We start from the raw sequence: 13,285 nt of genomic DNA, 5'->3' as shown, positions 1-13,285 counted from the left end.
ATCATGCAAAGCTGGACAGGAGCAAGCCAGTCTGGCAAGCAGCAGAGTGTGAATGGAGCAGAGGGCCTGGGCAGTGGTGGGGAACAACCTGTCCTAGGAATGCTGGGCCCTTTACACAAACAATCCAGTACTCACTGGATTTAAGAAAATGTTGTAAACATCTTTCTGAAACTTTTCTTTTTGTTTTGGGAAGTCATGATAGGAAAAACATGGTCATGTAACTGTGCCGCTCTCATTCTCAATGACTAATCACAGTTGGGGTGAACTACCAAGAACCCACTCTAGATGATACCCAACCCATGGAATTCCAGGCCCTAACCTTCCAAAACTATGGACACTGTATTTCTTAACACTTGAGTTCTCTTTGTTTTTCCCCAACATCAACACTATTGCTCTGCAGACTGTGAAGTGCTGAGTTTCCTTGTGGGACTGGCTGACACTGCCTCAGCCAGGAACACAGACCCATGTGCTCCATGGGGCCTGCCCTGAAGGCTCCTGAGGACAAGTAGTCCCAATCCTCTTCATTTGTGTTCTGTAGAGAAGGGAGACTGAAACAGGAGTCTGAACTCGGTGTACAGAAAAGGGAGTCTGAAATGAATCCTAGAAGCATCTTCAGTTTAGGACTGCAGTCATTAACAAAGCTATACCAAAAAATAACAGGCTGTTTTCCTCATGGGACATAAAACAATCTAATTTCAAGAAAATCTTAACAGAAAAAAATAAAGTCAGCCCTTCTTTCCTACTCAAGAAGCTATTTAGTACACAAATCCTCTTCACTTGTCACTACTGATGTCTTTGGCTGCTCAGGTTTAGTTTGTTTGTCAAAAGGATGTATTTCAGAAAACATTTTTCATGTTCCAGTATCAGCATTTAGATAGGAAACTTTAGAGAAGCCAAGTTTAGTAACACATCTGTTACTGCTTTTTGACATTTTCTGAGGCTTGGCAGCTCAAAAAGCACTGGCATCAGTTTATAATAAATAATCCTGCTCAAATTCATCACTGCTAGCTGTTTACGCTGATTCTTACACATTCCAATAATCCCAGAACAAGAGCAGGAGTGAGACACAGGCTGGCAGTGCCTGGGATCAATTTGTGCTGAACACAGTGCTCTGATGGCAGGTTTTGAATTTCATGCTTAGATAAACTGGGCTTTTTCTGTACTTTTTCAAAGCACCTAAAATAAGGGTGACTTATCCCAACTGCTGTGGCCACAACGTGGATTCCCTCTCTTTACTGCAGGCTTGGCATTCTTTCCTGAAGATCAGAAAGGTAACAGGAGCCCCACTGGCAGGGAACAGCTCACACAGGGATGGTTTTGGAAGTGCCTGACATCCTCAGGAGCAGTTCTGTGGACACCAACTGCAGCAGGGGCAGGACACTGTGTTTCACAGCAGCATCTCTGCTACACAACTGCTGTCACGTTTCAGTTTTGGCTTTATTGCCTATTTATGGAGACCAAACAACACAAGGGAAGTATCTCAAGCCCAGGTCAGAAAGCCCATTTCCCCTCTTCTTTATTCCCCAGAGCTAGTAGGGTTTGAGGAGCCTGGGTGCTGCAGCAAGAGCTCTTTGAGCACCACAGTTCAGACAGGTCTTACTTCCCTCTGACTGAGAACAAGACACTTTGGTACCACCCAAGCAACTGGGAACCCTGGGTGTGCTCCTTCCTGCTGAGCAGGGAAATGAGGCTGTGTCCATATGGGACATCTCATATGCTTTTCAAACTAGAAACAAGCTCACTTGGGCAAGGCTCTAGGTGAGGAACACGCTGAATCACAGTCATGGAGGACCCGAGCCTACCAGTGACCTCCCCACCTCCCTGGAGAGCTGCCAGGGCACCATTTACTTTGGGGTGTTTGGTCACCTCTGCTTTCCACAGTTTTGACTTCAAGAGAACCCAACTACCTCAGAGCAGTAATGTGTGACTTTCTGAGGGTGTTTCAGGTGGCACTGAGCAATGTACCTTCACGCCCTCGTTGTAGCTGTCCACGGGGCTGTTCAGGCTGGCCAGGCTGCCCAGATGTCCGGGGGCTCCGGGGCGTGGGGGCTTCTTTGGCGGAGCTGCGTGATCTGCTTAACAGAGACAATTCACATTTTTAGAGGACCAACATGCCAGATGTACCTGCACCATTCTGGTCTGCCCACGCTACAGAGGCTGCACGTGCTCTTCTCTACTAGCAGAGGAGATGGACATCTTAATGTGTCTTGCAGTGAATTCACTGTTTGTAGGAGCTGCACTTTGTGAGAACTCGACTGTTTTATAGGATACTTTGAAAAATTCCCTATGGGAGGCAACCACTACTGCTCCCAGCACACCTGCTCCACCCCTGAGAGGTTCTCACCTCTCAGTACCAACACGCTGTGTGTGTGTGTCTGGGAAAACTGGACTTCTTCTTGGAAGGAATCCTGGGTGTGATTCACTTTGAGTCTGGGAAACCCAGCTTCAGGTGTCTACTTCTGTTTTACATGTCTGAACTCCACACTGGGTGAAGTCCCACACTAACTCATCTTCCTCTAGACACTTCCTGCCTGTTGATCTAAACACTTCCCTGGCTTTGCTGACTGCATGTCTGGGACCTGCACAAGGAATCTGAACACCCACTGCACCAAACATCCGTGTGTAGTACCTGGAACTGAATTCACCCTGTATGGAAATACTGGAATGAACCTTTGTCACTACTGCTGCTGGAAGACTTGTAATCAAGGATTCAAGATGACAGCATATGAATTTACTGCTTACCTGGTTTACCCACAGGCTGATATATGTGCTGGTTACCAGCCTATAAAACAAAATAAACATTTGAAGTAGTTATTGCAGTGCTCACAGCTTTCATCAGCACTGTCTCAAACACTGAGAGCAGCCAGTTCTCAGCACATTTCCCAACAGTTAAAAATACATCCCTATTCACCATCATCAGCCCCTCACTACAGGTCTATTAGTTACAGAGTAAGAAAAGAATTTTCATGTATCTTGTATCACTCACAAAAGCCCTGCCTCTACATCACAGTTTATCCTTCCTTGTTACTCAAACGTGGTGGGATAGTCACAGGCATTTCCAGCTTGTGTCCACAGATCCAACTGTAGAGGTCACAGTGGTGAAGGAGAAATGGTACTGGGGCCCATGGATGCTGGTTGTTTTTTAAGAGCACAAAGACAGGCAATTCCAAAGTGCTGGAAGTAAACAAGTAGGGCAGAAGGCTGGCCTGGTGGAGCAGGGATCTTCTTCTGGAACTCAGGTGGACAAAGGAAGTGTACAAACTTCAGAAACAAGGACAGGTGACATCCCTACAGAGATGCTGTTTGCCACTGCAGAGAGACGATTTGTGCAGTCAAAGGTCAACCACAGTTCCAGCTGGACAGTACAACAAAAGGGGCTTTTTAAAATCCCCAACAGCTAAAGGAGAATAGAAACAATGTTGGTCTGTTGCTCAACGAGGTTGGTCACCTCGCAAATAGGGACACAGACAAAGTGGGGACATTCGGTCACGTCATTAAGTTTGATTTGTGCTGTTAACCTAAATATTTCAAATCTGATAACCCCAGGGGAAAAGAAAGGGGGCAAGAGAGGAAGGAGAGTAAAATCCCACTAAGACAATTCTTGAACTTTTACTTCCAGAAAATTGTGTAATGACAGTATATGTGAAAAGCATGTGATCAGTCAGGAAATACTAAAATGTGCGTGGTAACTCCTCATTTGTGTCACTGCCCAATTTCTCATCCTCTCGATGAGAAACTGAAGTTGACTCACAGCAGCATGAGGCACTTCCCACTGCAAATGAAGACATAGTATGTTCTGAATCTACTGAGAATGATAAAACTGCAAAATCAATTTCTGGAACCAGAAGTGTAGTTATCACAAATTAGAGTCTCTTTAAAACTCATTTTGCCCATGATCACCAAGTGTTTTCTTCACACTCTTTCAAATGGAGTGTGAAATTGTACTACCTCCTCTGGGCAGACAGGACTTCCCCTACAAACAGTTTGGGATCTGGGGGCTATAACCTGTGACATGACCTCAAAATCTCCAGGGCATCTCAGAACATCTTCTGAAGCAGCATAGAACTTGCTCTTATATAAAGATGCAACAATATCCAAGGCATAACAGTAACTAATAGTCTTGTCCAATTTCATGGAAAAAATCTTAGGAGCTTCCAGACATGAATGTCTCCAGGGATCATTCTGCAGTGTGTCAGTTATACACTCATTCATGACTGTGCTTTGGCTGCAAATGCAGGAAGAATCCCTAAATTCTTAAGTGGTGAAGAAATGCTGAAGCCAAACTAGGAGTTTACAGTCTCATCCCAAATGAACCAGGAAAGTGAATTTAAAATATTCCCTACTTTAAAGGTGACCCCTAGGGAAAAACAGTGGGTGAAGCACCAGGTTTGTGTCATTAACAATCCCTAAACTAATCAGTACAATCCAGAGATTCCAATGGCAATTAAACAATTAGAGAGATGGTTTTAGTAAAACACACAGGAGTTAAGCCATTGAAAAAGAACACTTGAGCTGCAGCTGCTGTCTGGGAATAAAGGAATGGCTGTGGGATTTATTCCCATTGTTTCACAGAGAATCATTTACCCCAAACAGATTTCTGGGTAATATAACAGCAACATTTACATTCCTTGCAAGAAAACCCATTTAAACAACTGCAAAAGTTACTTTAATCCTGCTTCCTGTTGACAGAACTTGCAGAAAACAATCCACATTCTTAAATAAAAGCCCCAATTCTACAGCACATGACCACTTGAAAATTATTGCAACATATTTATGGAAACATTTTAGTATTTGTTTCAAGAACAGCTCCAAGGGAAAAAAAAAAAAAACAAAAAACAACAAAACAAACCCACAAACCCCCAAAAACTGCTGCATGAACCCGTTTGCTGTGGCTGCCGTTCCCACTGCTGAGCCTCTTGGAAAAGTTGTACGACCACGTAATAATAGTGGAAATATTTAGCAAAAACTTTAAGTTGTCTCCAACAACTGAGACCGGGTATGACACGTTCTACCAGGAAACTGCAGGAAAAGATCCCACATATACTCACTGGGCCCTGGAGACCTCCATCCTCCCGGTCGATGCTGCCCCTGGAGAGCCGCACGTCGGGTTTCTGAAACAGAAATCAAACATCTCACTCTGTGCTCTCCTTACCCCTCGTGCCCTCGGCTTAGAGGCATTGAAAAAGCCAGGAAAATCCTGTTAAAAGCACACACCGACAAATCCAGATGTCATTTCATTCCAGCCCCTACGCCCCCACCACAGCTCCTGAAGCCCTTGGCAGCCTCGGCTGCTCCTGCTCCTCCACCACCCGCTCCCAGCACACGGCTGAAAACACCCTAATGAATATCCATAGTACCATTACCCCAGCACAACACTGGAAAACCTGCATTTTAACTTTCTCAAAGGCAGCAAAAGTTGTGGTTTTCTTTAAAAAAAAAAAAAAAAAAAGAAGCAGAAGAAAAAGAAAAAAAATCGCTTGCTTCCCAACAGCAAAATTCCAACCACAGGATGAGAAACGCTGTGCATAAATTCCCGCTTCCTGCCCCAGGATGGCTTATATGTACTTGGCTCCCTCTCCAAGCCTGCAAATGGGGCCAATTACTGGAGCTCTTTAAACAGTCCATTTGGATACAGCAAGCTAACAAAGCCATCCAGATGCCATTTTCTCCCCCTACAAGCAACAAAAATGTCTATTTTATGTTTTAAGCACAGGAACCTGAGGATTGGTTGTCCTAAAAAAGTAAAAATTAAACCACACCTTTTTTTTTTGTCCCCCCCCCAAGAAACTGGTAATTTTTCTCATAGAATATCCTAAGTTGGAAGGGATCTACCAGGATCACTGGGTCCAACTCCTGCCCCTGCACTGGAAAACCCCACACGTCTCCCCAGCAAATCCAGGTAGTTTGTATTTATTCTTCAAGGACAAGGTTAATTACATGGAAAGACAAAGGAACAGTGGATGTGAAACCAAGGTTAACCCTGATCTGCCAACACAAGCTCACAAGAATGAGAGCATGTCTCTAGTGCATGAATTCCAGCACTTAAAACCAGAGGATTTATCTGACTCTCCTACGAGACTGGATGAGGAGTTCATTAACTCCTCAGTTTATTAAGGGGATAAAATGCACATCTACAGCAGTGTAAATACAACTTCCTTCACATGTCTGCATGTATTTATACATAAAATGGTCACACACAGCATGATAAGGAACATTTTTTATTTAGAGAAACGTAGGCGTGTGAATACTGAGTGTAACTAAACTGACCCCCTGTCCTTTCAGGGTTAGTCGGGGGGACACACACACCAATATATCCTTTTCTTGTTTAAAGCTACTCCAGATCCCTTTCCTCCTTTTAAAAACCCTAAAGAATAATTCCAACTCACATATCCTGCTAGGAGAATCTAAAAACCAGCAAGGCAGAAGGAACTTGCAAAGATACACTAATACTGATCTTTTGTCATTAAAAATACTCCAGTTGTGCTTTCAATTTGTCAGGAAGGCTTATATTTGGGATTTTCATTCAGTCTTCTGCAGACTGAGTGAGGAACAGCCAGAAATGGTCACTGCCTGAAAAAACTTGCAGATTGAAAATAGACAAATCATATCAGACAGGGAAATATTTAATCCCATAAACTTCTTTCATCTTTTCCCAACATTCTCTGCCCCATCAAAACGTGGATAGTCAGGAACACAAGGAACAACAGAGAAATATTCAACACACTTCTGTGTCCAGTGTCCAAGAAAAGGCCAATTACATATTTACTGACTTCAGTGTTCTAATAAATTCTAACAGCTCCCATTTTAGTAAATGATACTGTGATTTATTGATTTGTGTATCTGTGGAAATTTCAAAAGACAAGTTACTTTACAGTAAAGGTGATTTGGATGATCAAACTCCCGTTGTATTTTAAAGTACTACTTAGCAGCAATTCTTATGCCTCTGCAGTGGCAAGAACTTCAACTTGAGTCCCTGACAGCAATGCATTGCTGGATTTTTAATACTGAGTGTTTAGTGCAACATTCTCTCGGTCAAAAATCAGCCTCACACCAAAACCAAGCTGTTCTGTACTTCACACACCACTTCACAGCCCCAAAGCACATCCTGCCATGTTTCCAGTCCCTGCCATGGCAGCCCTCCCAAAAAAAAGAAGAGAGGGAGAACTCCTGTGTTGTTAAAATCTTGCAGAAAAACAAAATCTTTCAAAAGTAAAGGGATCTTTTGTCTAATAAATAGTTTGCTATCTGAAATCTTTGGAAATGTCAAGAGGATTTTTCAGACAGGATCCGTAACGTTGACAAACGGGGACATAATCTACTTTATTTCCAATATTTCTGGCTACTTGCTAATAAAAGAACATAAAAGTCTTGGCGTTCTCAGGACATGTTGAATTTTAATGTCTCGGTGGGATTTTCTCAAGCTAAAAATTAAAATCTTATTTTAGCAACAGTTCACATCAATTATACTTGAATTGCAGTTCTCAGTGTCAAAACAGGACAAAACCACAACTATGTGGGAATTTCAGAAAAAAAACAACAAATCCAAGCATGATAAAGAAACTATGTGAGTTATTTCTTCTTAGCCTATCCCAGAAAGGACTATAAATTTCTCAGCACAACGCTGTTCTGTCTGCTGAGGAGTCACTAAAAGGCACGAACATATATATCTTTATTTATATGATTAAAAGTAATGCACGTAACATCAGTACAGTCACAAAGAACGGTTCAAACTGGAAACTCCACATAAAGACGGAATTAAACAGGCCCAAAAGAAAAGAACTGTTGTATAAAATGTTCAGAGATAGTAACATATTTGTAGTGCAGCTTCTCACCCTCCACCTGCACATGCCCTGGACAGAGATTGTCTCCTGCAGTGACCTGTATCAAGCTTTAGGTGCAGTAATGCTTTGTCTTTGCTTCAGTTTTCTCAAAAATAATTTGGATATTTCTGTCCTTCCTGGAGATGCTCATCTCCAAAGCACTTGCTATCAAGAGAGCATGAAAGTCCACAAGTTTAATCAGTGCCCATTAAAGCTGCCAGACTATTGGGCTGTATCCACATCCCCTCCCTGGCAGGGGCTGGGAGGGAGTGTCAGTCCTAGATCCCTGAAAATCAACCTCTTCACCAATTCTCTTCTCACCTCCCAGTGAATGTATTTGGTACAATTTAAAATTAAACACTTCTTTACTCTTCAGGTTTTTACACGACAGATTGATCTGCATTCAGGAGCTTCCCATGAGGAGAGACCTGTTTGTTTTCTCTTTTTACAGCAGAATCTCAGAATTCTGGATTGTGTTAAGGCTGCAGCTTGCAAACAACATTTCTATCTCCTCTCAAGCACTGACTAGTCCCATGTTCTCCAAAGACCAGTTTCAGGCAAACTGCTTATACTGATAACAACCTCCCCAAAGACCAGCACATTTCCATTTCAATGCCACTGCAACTTAATTCCCCATCTGGGGTGTCCCTTCCAGCACACATCAGCACTGTTTATCCATGTCCTAACGTGCTGTGAGTTGTGTTTTCTCCCTGTAGAAGCAGCAATAAATTCCAAGTCGTGAGCAAGTTGCTGTTACTCTGGGGAAACAAAAATTGTACCAACAGAAATCCCACAGAGGATTTTTTGTCTCGTTGAAGTGTCTTACATTAAATGTTTTGCAGTTGCTCCCCTGTGAGTCCAACTCCCAGCAGTACAAGTGGGATGTGCTGTAGAGCCTGAAGACTGGGTAAACAGAGATGCTTTTGGAAGTTGACAGTTTACACTGAGAATATTACAGATGGTTACATAAATTAAATATTAAATATTTTTTCTACCTAAGTTACATATTAAAATCTGGCTCTCCTCTCTTTGTTCTTCTCTGTGCTCAAAAGGGCAAATATTCTTCTGAAACCTACCTGAAGCAGGGAGGTCCAAGACTTCTTCCTATATCACCTGGAGTGAAAATAGGGAAAGTACTTCTAAAAGCAGAAATGTCACCAGTCACTCACCAGAGGACACGGGCCAAGGAACATGTGTGTGTGTAATTTGTGGCTTATTTCTATGCTGGACCTTATTGCCTTATTTTTATGTGTTTGAACTCTCATGCATGAGCTGTGGATATCCTTCAGGAGATCTGCAAAGCTTCCAAGAGTGACTCCCCACAGTGACTCTTTTACCATCGTGATTCCTCCAGGGCTAAACTCCGAAATCCACATTCCTCTTCCAAGAAACACCCATCTATAAATGGAAGATTTCCCTGACACACATCCTGCCATGAGTTCAAAGATACCCTTTGCCTATCAACATCTTGTTCAGCTTCTGACAAAGGGTATAAATCTGTAAAGGGCATTCAAGTCTGAACCCCAAAATCTCGATAGTCAAAATGTTAATGGGGAAAGAAAAAGAACTGAAGTCCCTTATGGATTCCAATTCCTCAACAGAATAGATGCAATAGAGATGGTGTCTCCTTGGAATAAAACTAACACATAATGAAAACACACTCTTCCAAACATACGCCAAGACTGTACTGGAGATGAAAGAAAAATCAGCAAGATCCTCCTCAACATCAATCTGGGGTATAATAAACATTCTAATGGTCCAGAGACTGAATCAAAACAGAGCAAACACTAAAAATATTTATCATTTGTTCTGCAGAAAAACTCAGAAAGTTCTCTGCAGGAAGTTCCCACACAACCTACTCCCACCTGAAATGTGAATGCCTCATTCCCAGTAAGCACATTAATTCCTCAAAAAGTTCTTGACCACCTTGGAAGTTTTAACTGTCAATGGGATGAGTTTGACCTCCTGAGTTGAGTAAGTCACAAGCAACTGGTGCCACTCAAGACTGGAAAACTAATGCCTAAATTAGGGAAGAAATTTTCCTTTCCCCTCCCTCTCTTCAGCTTGTAACAAACTGGACAAAGCAATCTGAGCACAGTGGTTTCTTTACTGTCACCACCCAGTGGCAAACTGCAAACTTTCCGAGAAGGAAACCAGCTTCGACATCCTTGAATCAAAAGTAACTTCTTAACTCTGGCACAACATGAATCTCAGTATGTCCTGGACATGGGGGCATCCATCAGTAGCTCTCAAAAGATTTATCCTGCCTTGGTTGTCTTTACAGCCACTTGCTGTTTGGAACAGTTGGGAATACCAAACATAACTGAATTCCTGAGAGACTAAGACATGTCAACTGGAAAGGAATGAGGTCTTGGTAATGCCTACATACAAGACCTGCTCTCCTTTCCTGACCTCTGACTTCCTGGGGAATAAAGCATCAATTCTTGTTTTCAAGGAATTCAATGTCTTGGCTTAAAGATCCCTAGAAGACCACTTCATGTTCTGTGAGACAAACACAACCAGCAATTTTGGTGTCTAAAATAAAATTCATTCACTTGTACAACTAAGATTTTCCTGGAGACCAGTTCTAGACAGTGCACAGAACTCTTCCAGAGACCACAGACTATTTGTCACCATCTGCTTTAAATGGAGAGCTCATTTATCCAAATGTACCTTCCACAACACACTCAAGGCACCTGCATGGATACAGGCACGTTTTGTAAATACGTACAACATGAAAGACTTTCAAACTGAAACATCCCTTGAAATATGCTTGAGATCAAACACGAGTGATGTCTGTCACAACCCACACCAGCACTGTAAACCCACACCACACCTGTCCCACAAGGCTCAGGAACTCACAGGCTCCTCAGGAGCCTGCACAGAGTAACCTGCTACTGCCACCTTCTGCTCCACTTGGAGCCATGAGCCTCCAGTAGGAGAATTTTAATACAGAACTTAAATTCTGACAACTCGGAAGCCAGAGCTGAACTGAAAACCATACACTAGTGGCACTGACAACAAGGAAATATGGAATTGCAGAGAAATGGCTTTGGAAGATCCCATTACCAATGATTTCTTCTTCCTCCTCCTGGTGATGTTCAGAGCTCTTCCTCACCTCACAGAGCTCTCCTTGTACTTCTTCCCAGTAACACGTGTCATTATTCCTCCACTGCAGGACTGTTTACAACTCTTAGCAGTCAGGGCCCTTAGATGGCTGATTATCCCTTTTTCAGGGGTGGAATAGCCACAGATCCATCTCCTTTAGAACAAACTGGCAAACTCCAGACTGGCACAGAATTTTATCGACAACTTCCCACACATAAACACTCAACTGGATATAATGAGATTCACCAAAGGTCACAGACGTTCAAGATATCTGCAATACAGGACTCACTAGCTGAACACTTAATTCAAAACCTGCTTCCAAACCCACATTTAGTAGTGACTCCTGCGTTCAGTAAATTTTCTCATTTCACAGAAATGACTACATTTAGCAAGCTGCAAAAAAAAAGAAAACAATTAGAAGGAATTAAGAAGCACTCTGAAACAAAGGATTACCAGGAATCGTTCCTCTTTCTCCAGCCAGCGCTGATCTTCCTCCATCTCTTGTTGCTGTCGTATCAACCTCTCCTCCATGAGGTGTGTGGGTAGAACTTGGCTCATCCCTCGTATGTCCATAGTGCCCGAATCCTACAATCCAGGGTTAAGTTTATTCAGTCTCACGACTTAAAATTTGTATAAACAGCTGCAAGAACTTATAGCTTATAAAAGAACAGATTTTTAGAAGCCCAAATGCGCAACAGCAGCCAAGCAGAGTTCCTCGAACTCCTCATAAACTGAAGCAGAGCAGCAGAAGAAACTCTTTCCAACTCCAAACATTTTATCTGCCTCGGTCCTAAGTCACTGCAAACAAACAGATTTGAAAGATTCTGTTCTGGTTTTCAGCAACATTGTTGCTTCTTGTATTGCACTTCATTTAAGTTGGACAACAAAACCAGATTTATCAATTTTGTTTTCTTGGTTTGAGCAATAATGTAACCATCCAGTTGTTAGAAGCTGCAAGATACATTTTTTTTTTATTCAAAACAAATATGCTGTTCAATGTTAGCCAACATTTGCAAAGCATGTCACAAAAACATTTTTTAATGAATTTTTGAGCAAATATTTATGCCTGTCTTAAGCTTACAAATACTCCACATACCATATCTCAATGTTGCTTAGAAATCATCAGCAAATAGTGTATAAATTAGTGTTTTTAAAAAAAACCAAGGGGAGTTTGGTAACAACAGGTTACCAGGTCAGTCTCAGCTATCACTTAAATGTTTATCAGAAGAGCAGGGAATAGAGCTGGTTAGAGAAGGAATGGATTTAAGACAGAAGCTTGCATGAAGTGAATCTCTGTGGAAGGAAAAAATGAAATGCAAATGTATTTAACACTGGAGAAAGGAAAAGAAATGACAGAAGGTTAAAAGGGGAATTAATTCGATGTTCCTTTCAGCAGCTCTGTGCCATCACAAGGGGCTGAAGAGCACCCAAAAGGAATACAACTCAGGAAGAAGAGCTTTGCAGACCATTTCATTTTCTGTTCTGGATAAGTTACAGAGAAGCCTCAGATCCTTCATCTGAGCTGGGTATCTCCCATGAGGGGTATTTTTACACAGTAATAATATTATGTATTTTACATGAAACATTCCCATCTCTATCAACAGCACTAAGTTCCAGTAAAGCCTTCTTTTAACTAACACCAAATATTTGCTATCAGTCAGTTAAGATAATAAGTAGTAACAACAAGTAACAATCAAGAATTTGTGTTGACACTTCATGCCCAGCCTCACACAGAAGGATTTGTTTCAAAAGGAACAGAATTCAGTCCTGACTCCCAGCCCACCGAAGTGAGGCAATTTTAAAAAGCACCAGAGAAACACTTAAGTTTCCTACAACAGATCTACCTAAATAATAATAGTAATATAATTTGTAATAATAAAAATTATATTTACTTGTACAGAACACAAAACCAGACGTGCCAGTTCACAATACCTCCATGTTTGGTTGCCACACTGATATTTCCTGAGGCCGATGGTTCCAGGAATCTGCCTGATCCAAGAGAGAAGCTTGCCCAGGATAAATGCTGCCTGCCATGGCTGGTATCCCATGAGAAGCAGGGTAGCCAGACACCTTTGGGGGGGCAAAAAAACCCCACACAAAGAAAAACAGGAAAAAACGGAGATATTAATAAGACCTGTGCTTCCCCATAATTAGTAGCTACGCCCCCCCCACGACAGTAAAAATGAAAGCACAGAAATGACTCAATTCAGTCACTGAGAGGGAAGAGGGGAAGCAACATCACAAGAAGGAAGCTGAGCCAAAACATGACAAAACCCCTCTTTTTTTAGTCTTTGGTGATGCCTATCTATTTTAGAATACCTATATATATTAATATATAGAAATATAACTTTTGGGGA

The 13,285-nt window shown here is 42.0% G+C and overlaps 1 protein-coding gene across 20 annotated transcripts in view; it reads right to left on the bottom strand.

The window, feature by feature from the left end:
- PTK2 (protein tyrosine kinase 2) overlaps window positions 1–13,285 on the bottom strand; it is a 190,444-nt gene that overhangs the window by 4,444 nt on the left and 172,715 nt on the right. For 11 of the 20 annotated variants that reach the window (XM_027645632.1, XM_027645634.1, XM_027645636.1 and 8 more), the window contains 5 exons: window positions 12,861–12,998; window positions 11,382–11,513; window positions 5,049–5,111; window positions 2,743–2,782; window positions 1,966–2,072 (listed from right to left, as the gene is read on the bottom strand). In XM_027645632.1, the coding sequence (XP_027501433.1) occupies window positions 1,966–2,072; window positions 2,743–2,782; window positions 5,049–5,111; window positions 11,382–11,513; window positions 12,861–12,998 (480 nt within the window). Of the gene's footprint in view, window positions 1–1,965; window positions 2,076–2,742; window positions 2,783–5,048; window positions 5,112–11,381; window positions 11,514–12,860; window positions 12,999–13,285 lie in introns of all 20 variants that reach the window. The other 9 variants (XM_027645649.1, XM_027645631.1, XM_027645633.1 and 6 more) reach the window with 1 other exon arrangement.

This window comes from Corapipo altera, unplaced genomic scaffold, assembly GCF_003945725.1.
Source record: "Corapipo altera isolate COAL_440 unplaced genomic scaffold, ASM394572v1 51, whole genome shotgun sequence".
Lineage (NCBI taxonomy): Eukaryota > Metazoa > Chordata > Aves > Passeriformes > Pipridae > Corapipo > Corapipo altera.
The sequence above is the reverse complement of the archived record's forward strand: the minus strand, read 5'-3'. Positions and strand labels throughout refer to the sequence as shown.